Source organism: Alligator sinensis, unplaced genomic scaffold (assembly GCF_000455745.1).
Source record: "Alligator sinensis unplaced genomic scaffold, ASM45574v1 scaffold786_1, whole genome shotgun sequence".
Taxonomy (NCBI): Eukaryota; Metazoa; Chordata; order Crocodylia; family Alligatoridae; genus Alligator; species Alligator sinensis.
Window position 1 is genome coordinate 1 of NW_005843383.1, and position 9,493 is coordinate 9,493.

The following is a 9,493-nucleotide window of genomic DNA, read 5'->3' on the forward strand; positions in this document are numbered from 1 at the left end:
GAGCACAAGAGTCCAGAAAGGGGGTTTCAGACTGGCTAAGCACCACATCAACAATTGGGTGAAACAGCACTATCAAGAAATAATTCTGGTGAATTATCTACTAGGGGTGTGCAAAGCTTCGGTCGACGATTTGATTCAGAGAAGATTCGGCCCGATTTGGAGGCCGAATCACCGAATCTGAATCAAATTGGGAGACCAAAAAGAAACCTCTGAATTGATTCGGAAAAGAATCAGAGATTTCGGAAGGCAGTCTTTCAGGGGAACAGAAACTGAGAAGAGGGAGGAGGAGCGGGGGGAGGGAGACTGACATCTGTAGCTGGCCAGTGACTGTGATCTTTCCCTGAGTCCCCTTCCAATCACAGTGCTCTGGGGGAGGGATGTAGAAAAAGCTCATAAGCCTTTGTCTGCAGCCTTTCTGTCCCTTTTGTGAGCTGTTTCTGCCTGAGCACCGGGAAGGCCCTTGTTACAGGCTATCATCTCTGCTGGTTTCATCCCGCTGTGCCTTAACACACCCACAAAATCACACGTCATGAGTTTTGCTTTCAGAAGCTGGAGGTGCAGTTTCCCAGAAACCCCTTGTCGGGACCCAGAGCAGCCGGCCAGCAGCTCTCCCTGACTCCCACCCGGGCAGATAAGGGTCCGTCAGGCAGGTACTTGTGACGCTTGGAGTGGAATTAATTAGGCGGACGCTTATCGGTTGCAAAGCAAGATTATTTACTCACGCCGTCAAGGTGGTGAAAGACGGAGGTTAGATATACTTAGTTAGTTACAGCTTAGAGTTCGTTCGGTCGTTCTGCAGACATATATACGGGCCGGCTTATCGGGCATGCGGGTCAAGGGTACGCCAGGGAGGTCGCGGCGGGAAGATGCTGATAACTGATCAAATTGTCAGATTTACTCCAAGGTGCGGACAGAGTTGTCTTCCCTTTGGCGGAAATGTAGCAGGGTTTTTGTTTGTATGATAGCCAATTGTTTTTCGCCACGTCATAAATTTAATTAGAATCACCAATTATCTCTAGGGATTTGTAGCAGGGCTACCCCTTTTCACCCTGACCAATCGTAAATCATGGGCTAAGTTTCGTTTCTTGTTAGTGTCGCAGTTATAAATCTCTTTTTGACATGCGCAGCAAAAAAAAACTGTTACTATCTTCTTGTTAGTTAACTCTTAGTTAACCTAGTGCAGACTAAAACTGTTTTGAATGGTTTTACTTGTTTGTGACATGGGCACTACTTAATTTGGTTTGTGACACCCCTATCTCCTTGAAAGCTGGCAGGCCTCATGCCCTCAGAAGGGGCTATTGTCCCTGCTGTTTTCATCCAAATCTGCCACAAAATGGCAAAGTTATAGGTATTTCAGTGATTCCCATTATAGTCTATGGCCAAATCTCTCTGAATCGGCGCCAAATCTTCTGAAGCTGATTTGGCTGAATTGATTCAGGACAGTGATTCAAATCTCCGAATTGAATCTCTGTCCTCCAAATCAAATAGTTCCCTATTCGCACAGGCCTATTATCTTCGTCTTCTGCTCATTTTAAACTTTATATATTTATTTAATTTTACCAAACTTCTGCCTTTCCCCACTTTGTTAAAGTCAGTGGGTATAAAATTGTGTAAAACTGAGGTAGAAGAATGGGGGAGCAGGCCCCTGGTCCACTGAACTTTATTTATAAATGCTAGCATGAAAGAGAGAAAAGAGCCTAGATTCCTTTTCAGATAGGGTGACCTTACATCCCAGTTTAGCTGGGACAGTCCTGGATTTTGAAGGCCAGTGCCAGTTGGCTGGTGTAAATTCAAATGAGTGTCCTGGAAATACAGGCGTATGGGACACAGTCTGGCAGGAAGGCAGAGCAGCACGATGCGCCAGGGAGGCAAGCAAGAAGGCACCACTGCCTGCCTGGCACACTATGCCCCCTCTCCACCCCACCTCTGTCTGCAGCAGCACTGTTGACTTGGTAGAGCCCGGGGGAGCAGGAAGACGGTGTCCCAGTTGTCCTGGATTTCCTTATGGTGAGCCCATTTTAAAGGCATGTAGCTAAATGGATCTTTTGAATTCTAGACCGCATTTATCTGTAGTTGAGAAAATCCATGTGCCCTTCAATAAACAAGAATTCCTATAATGGATAAATATTAATTTTAATTTTTATACCATTGCCCAATGCATTGTAAAGTGCCTAGGATTTAACCTACTCCCCGGTAGTTAATGTGAAAGATTTATGCATCATTCTTGCATCATTCATCATTTTCTCCTTTTCGGGTCACTACTGCAATTATGACTAGGGACAAAATGAAACTTTCAGATCCCTTTGCCTAGTCAGGGTGGTACAGATTGTTTATCTAATTTGTGTTTTCCCTCCATTCTTCAGCATTGAAAACATTAACATGACTGTGGAGGTGTTGTCCAGGAAGTTCAAAGTACAACAATGAGGTTTCTGTAGATAATGTGTTGGTATTAATCCATTTCAGGACCTTTGGGTTGGGGTTTAATCTCTGTCCAGTGATTGTTGTATACAAACCCATGCATTTATTTTCTTGGGTAGGGATGGCTAAGCAGAAAGAAGTCACCTTCCTAGGCTTCCTATTATAGTAATTGACAAGCAGCAAGAATATCATGGCATAGGACATATAACACACCTTTCTGCTAGGTTTCTCTTTTGTTACTTTTCTGTGTCCTAATGTTACCCCTCTGTGTCTTAATTTATTTTGAAAGTTGTTAACCCTGACTTTTCCCATAACTGGATCTGCTACAACTTACATTGGGTTTACTCTTTCTCTCCAGCCTGGAAAGACCAAACCCAATAACCAGTCAGAATAAGGTGGTCTGAGGCATTAGGCTGTTGGGGCTTCCTACCACCCCATTTCCACGCTGTGGTCTTCTTTCTTCTGGGATTCTGGGATCATGAAGAGAATGACTTCTCTTCATCCTATGTGTGACCTGTAACCAGCCTGGCTACCATTTTGAAAGGAGCATGGAGTGAGAATGGGACTTCAAAAGTTTCATTTTGGAGCAGAAAAATCCCAACTTCCTGTGTTTTTCCTTAGTAGCATTGTCTGGTCAGTTAGTTTTGCTTGTACCATGACTCCTGGCTCAAGCCATCAGGCCAGGCCATGGGGCAGTCTGACAGAGCCCAAGGTAGGATCAGGCAAGACCTAGACCCAATCTCTACTTGGAGATTATGGCAGTCAGTTTGGGGTAGTGGATGGCCACACATCCAACTACTTCAGTCCTTGAAATTTTGTGTGGAAGACCTCTTAAAAGCATCCAGGCTGTGATGCAAATAAATTATTTATTTCATTGTAAGATGTATCTAGAGTTATGCATCTCAAGCTCTCTGCTCAGTATTTGAAGGTGACTTTCTCAGCTGTTGGTGTCAAGGCTGAACACAAGGATGTCTGGTCTGTATAATGGATTCGGCTGCAGAGAGCTGTCTGAGCTTGTCAGAGCTTCTTCTTGGTTCTTAACATATTTTCTCTTTCTCTGTTGCTTACAGCCATGGGAACAAAGAAGTGTTCTCATGCTGGGGAATTCAGCTGGCGGTGGACTGGTTCAGAGAAAGAGGTCATAAATACATCAAGGTCTTTGTCCCAACCTGGCGAAAGGAACCACCGCGATTTGATAGCCCTATTACAGGTAGGCGAGCATCCCAAGCACAATTCAAAATAAAATGATTACAAATGCCATATGTAGAAAGGACGCTGTGAATATAGTGCAAGAATATAGTGTTTTGTCTGTACAGGAAAACACATTTATGGAAGCAGATAATAGATGTTCAAGGCATTTCAGTTGTTGTAATGAATCTGTGGCCATGTACAAACTATTGCTGTCAGATTAAACTATGTCTGTGCAGCCTGTGTAACGGATGCTAGAACTTTCGGTTTCAAAAACATGAACTAAAAAAGAATCAACTTTGCCTGTCCACAGGACTGTGTCAAATGTACTAGCACCAGGCAGTAAGGGGTGGCATAAACACCTACACTCACAGGATGTTCATCCACGCACATCAGACAGTACATAACTGCAGAGGCTGAGAATCATTCAGGAGAATGATACACAGAAAAATCCATGTAATCTGCTCAGTTTTGTAGTAAAAACTGACTTGCGCATCTAAAATTTGGCTGCAGCACAGGCTCAGAGGCACTGCCATCTCAGCTGAGTGTCTGTTTTTCCATAAAACTATTTGTCTGGGACTCCCAAAGTAGATGTCTCTGCACCCAAGTCCTCTGATGGGCCCAGTTTGATATGTGCACTCAGAGCACACTGGGCATTGACTGACAGCACTGAGATCAGTGCACAGCCACTTGGTGGTAATGGGTACCAGTGTCTACTTTGTGCATTAGTAGCCTTGTTAGAGAGCACTTGCCCAGGAAATGGGAGACCTGTGTTCTGGGCCTTCTTTCACCCCCGGGGAGTTCAAATCCACATGTCCCACCTTTCAGGAAAGCGCCCAGATCTATAGGTTGGGCTTGGGGGCACCTTCCACCCCTTTTGTAGAAGTTAGGATGTTATATTGAAAGGAGCACATGAGTCGTGGAACTAGGAAGAGAGCATGCAAGAGGGAGCCTGACTGTCATCTGATGAGGAGACCAGTCCATTGGGAGGGAAGGAGTCCTTAGGACCTGCTTTTCCAATGCTGTTGGTACATCACATTAAATTATTATTTGGTGCAAAATGCCTAAGCAGTTCCTTTGTGAATTTTGCTCGTGGAGCCTCTGGAAAACACCCCATTTATTTAGGTCTCTACATGCAGACTTAGGAGATGGATCTAAGTTTTCAAAGTGCAATTAGATTCTTATGGGATGTGCTGGAGACCTGCTAAGTACTGACTTTCCTCCCTGTTTCCTTTTTGTTTTCAGATCAGCACATTCTCGAAGAGCTTGAAAAGCAATCAATCCTTGTGTACACCCCATCCCGCAAAGTGAAAGGGAAGAGAGTGGTCTGCTATGATGATCGCTACATAGTTAAAGTGGCCTATGCCAAAGATGGGGTCATTGTTTCCAATGACAACTATCGGGATCTCCAGAATGAGAATCCCGAGTGGAAGTGGTTCATTGAGCAGCGACTCCTCATGTACTCCTTCGTCAGTGACAAGTACGGGATGGTTGTCTTTACATGGTTCCATACATTGGTTTTCAGGTCTGAATGCTGTCAGCCAAATTCAATCCTGGCACAAATGACATTTTTTAACTGATTTCAAAAGGAGTGAACCCATTTGTAAGGATGTCCATGGGTCCATCTCTTTATTTCCTCCTTCCTAATCTCTGCTCCCCCAAATTTTCAGCGGTTCTCTGAGAAACATTGCTAAGTGGTAACATCCATGTTCCACATTACTCCTAGTCCTTGCTATCTCAGAGAACTGCTGTCACAAGTTTGGACTGAGCTTGATTGTCTTTTAAAATACGCCCCGTAACAGAGTATTTGGACAGAGATGCAGTGAAATCAATATTTGGTAATAGAGAGTAATTTTACTGTGGGACAGAATAATCCTCTCCATCTATCTTGGGTGGGGCAGGATGGCACCTTAGACACTAATGCATTCAGGAAGCCATAAGCTTTTGTAGGCTTTTCCCCACTCCACACACTTTCAAAGCCTCCAATATAGCAACAATTCTTCTAGCTTAAGGAAAAAGGCCAGGATTTCCAGTCAAATCTTATTCCCTTCACTCTGACCTCCTCGCTCTGAACTAGACTAGAGGACATTGTTAGATCATACATTATTGAGGAGTTGCATCTCTGCTCTATCTCTGAAAAAGTTATTAGTCCCAGCCTTTATTTACCTCGGTGACAGGCATTAAGAGAAAGGGTGACCGAGCCATGAAGCCTCTTAAGCTGCAGTATGCTCAATAGATCATAGGGAATGTTACATCTCCAGCCACTCAAACCACATTAAAAGAAGAGAGAACTTGGCACTGAAGTTCTCTCTTCACATAATGTTGTCTGTTGTTTTGTATCCCTAATCAGCTGTATATAGTGCGTCTCAAAGTTCAGCTCCGTTTCCTAACAAACAGAAGGATACAGTCCTGATTATTAACTAATTACATAAGGTTCCTTTTTTTTTTTTTTTTTTTTGAGTCTTACAGTTGTCAGAATGTTTTCAGGACCCTGACCACAAACAAGCAAACAAAAAACCCTAGCTATTGCTGCCAATTTTGCTTGCAGAACTTCATGTTAAGTCAGTCTTACAAACAGCTTTAAACCTCAACCTAGGAGCTGATTCCATTTCATATAGAGAGATTTTTGTATTTAGTTCTTGACTTGTTTATTTGCCTCCACAATGGGAATCTTTGTTGTTGTATCACTTAAACAAGGCCACAAAAGGAAAGGTTAGAGCAATAGCCAGCCAGAGTGTGTTGAGAGATGTGTAGAGTAGATTATGAGCAAAGGACCAGGAGATCTTCAATTCTCATCTCTTTGGATTACTTCTGTGGCTTGAACTGGTCACTTACCTTCTCCCTCTCACTTTCCATGTGGGTAAAAGGGTTCTTCCACACAGGTGTCTTGAAGATTAATTCATCAATGGTGCTCATTTTTAATTCATTCTATGATGTCTCCTTGTGAAGCACCATGTTAAAGGGACAAGGTAGTCGTAATAAGTAATTGAACTGAGCATACTTCGAGGAAATACAATATTGGGGCAGAGTCTCCAAGTGGGAACTTATACAGGTTTCTCTCGCTTTATGCTGTACATGCATTCCTGGAAAATGGCGCATAAGTCGAATACGCATACAGGGAACCCACTTTACAATGTAACAAATAGGGTGTGTCCCAAGACCTCAACTGTACTGACCCCCAGACCCATTTCTACCACCTTTACAAGACAATCTGGGTACTCACCAACAGCAGACAGTACACACAAGCACAGGGCGCTGTCATAATGGGGATGGCAACTACAGAAACAGCTGTTGCAGACAATGAGCGAGGAGCACAGATCCACACAGGAAACTATATTTTGGTGTGTCACTCCCACAATGCACTGCACAAAGCAGCTGACTGCAGGCTTCCACCACACTGATTGCATAAGATTGAATGTACCTCGCATATTATGAGTTTTTGGTATAAAAAGGGTCATTGCATAACCGTGAATACGCACATACAGAACCCGCGTAAAATGAGGGAAACCTGTATTCAACAAAGATCTATCACTAGGTCTTCTAAAGCCACATGTTCATACAAATGGTGCCGGCCTGTTGCACAGGAAGATGAGGTCTGGAGTGTGTGTTTGTGCATGTGTACACCTGTGTGTGAAGGTGCATCCTTCTTTGTTTTGGTCTGTATATATGTTACAAGACTCTCTTCTGTTATAACCGTGCTTCACAAACTATTTAAAAATTCTGCAGGTCTCAATCTAGAGCTTGACAGAAACACCCTTGGGAGCATGTACATTTCACTCCAGTGACTTATCTACTTGGTTTTCAGATTTATGCCTCCTGATGACCCCTTAGGCCGCCATGGACCCACTCTCACTAATTTCCTCAGCAAAAAGCCAGCCCTTCCTGAACCAAAATGGCAGCCCTGTCCGTATGGTAAGCTTTCTTTTTAGCTTCATACAATGCTACCTGCCTGCTTCCCCCCACCTATGGGTGACTGGTGCCTCCTGAGTCTGGGGGGCACCTGCAGAAACTGCCAGTGGCATCAGCAGTAGGGACGGGGCTGGCAAGCACCTGCAGAAGCTGGCGGTGGCATCGGCAGCAGGGGATGGCCCCTGTCAGGGGGAGCCTGTGCCCCCCCCAGTCACCTATGGCCTCCCCCAGCCTTGGGAGTGCAGGTGGAGTGTTGGTGCCACCCACTGAACAGCATCTGTCCTCTTGTAGTGAACAGGCAGGGATCTGGAAGGCTGAACATCAAGATGCTACATCTCGTCCCAAACCCTCTCAAATGTGTGGTATTCTTAAAGCCAGCTCTGGTCTTCCCTCTCACTTCACTGCTTCAGAAATAATCATGTCTAAGACCATGAAAAGCTAGCTCCTCCCATGCCTTTGTTTCTGCACTGAGAGCATATCCTTCAATCTTGTCTACTCAGAACAGCAAGACAACTATGGGTTCCTGTTGTGCATCTCCCTCACCCAGATGCACTGAGGTGATCCACAAATAGGTCCATGCCATACTGGCCAAATGTGGTTCTCCATCTGAATTTCCTCATATAATGTTCTAATCTAATCCTGGGTTTTTGCTCTGGACCTCTCTTTAGATGGCAGTAATACAGAAGGATACAGTTCATTCAGAAATAAGATCCTTTAACCTCCATGTAATAGTAAGCCCTGCCCCTCCTCCCTGCACCTACTGATACATGAGAGATATAGATGGAAGAGCCCATAGCCAAGTGAGAGGATTTTAATCATCTGGACCCATCATCTTCACCAAAGAAACCAGAAGGGATCCACTGCTAATCCCAGCCAGAGAGAGTACAGGTTGTGCCTGGGACTGGCTCCTGGCTTGTGGCTACAAGCCAAATGATTTCTGGCCTTAGTGTGTGTCCCATTTTCTATTTACCTTGCATCACTACTGCTTCACCATGCTGCTGTTGTGGCGTTGTAGTTGTGATGGTCCAGGAAATACGCAAGCGACAGAATTTTCTTCGTAACTGTACAGCTGGGAGAGAAGTTAGGCTATCTTTCTAGAACAAGAGGCCCTTTCTCAATCTTGAGGAAAAAGCAGATACAGCCTAAGCTAAATACTGGGTAGAATAATTACTTTTAACTCCACTAATGTATATGAAATTGGTCACCAAAAAAAGGAAGAGGGCAGATAATTGGGGAGAAAAGAGAAGTTACAAGAAGTATCTACTAACCAAGTAAAACCAGTAGAAATAGATAAACCTAATTATGTAAAAGAATAAGACCAAAAAGGACGAGGGCCGTTATTACCTGAGAAGCACAGACATTAGCAGAAAGAGCAAGACCCTGTTTTTTAGTGTCCAGTACAGTGATTAATTTTTGTTGCCAGGCCTGTCTCCTGAAGGTATTTTATAAGTCCCTTGAGTACAAGGACAGTGAGATCAGAGATGGAGCGGTGAAAAATGTTCTCCCAGGGGTGACTTAACAGTTCTCTATCAGCAACTGTTAAGTCAGGTGCCAAAAGAATGAAAAAGGAATAGCAAAGAGCATGTCCCTGCTTCAAGGAGTGGTGCTGGTAGGTTGATTACCATATAATGTTTGTGAAGTGCTAAATAAGGGAGGCTTTTAAAGAATGCGAGATAAAACAATAAACCATAATTCTGTGTTATTTTCTTGAGCCCCCCCCGCCTGCCTCTAGGTTTATGCAAACATCGTTCTGTTTTGTTCTTTCAGGGAAAAAATGCACATATGGCAGCAAGTGCAAATTTTACCACCCAGAAAGGCAGTATCATGCTCAGCTGTCTGTTGCTGATGAGCTCCGAGCCAAAACAAAGGCTTCCTTGTTAAGCGTGGGGGCAGAGGAAGAGTTGAAGACCACCCCTCCTACAGGCAGAGGCGAGACTGCATCCCATGACACTTGCACCAAGAGGCAGCAGGGATCCCG

At 44.2% G+C, this 9,493-nt stretch overlaps 1 protein-coding gene across 1 annotated transcript in view; it reads left to right on the forward strand.

Annotated features, from left to right (window-relative positions):
• Positions 1–3,459: 3,459 nt before the first annotated feature.
• Positions 3,460–9,493, forward strand: part of LOC102387236 (endoribonuclease ZC3H12A) — a gene marked incomplete at its 5' end in the record, with an annotated part of 9,033 nt that continues 2,999 nt past the window's right edge. The window contains 4 exons of the mRNA XM_014527247.2: positions 3,460–3,628; positions 4,852–5,086; positions 7,412–7,518; positions 9,283–9,493. The exon at positions 9,283–9,493 is cut by the window's right edge and continues 2,999 nt beyond it. Coding sequence (XP_014382733.2) covers positions 3,460–3,628; positions 4,852–5,086; positions 7,412–7,518; positions 9,283–9,493 — 722 coding nt within the window. The remainder of the gene's footprint in view (positions 3,629–4,851; positions 5,087–7,411; positions 7,519–9,282) is intronic.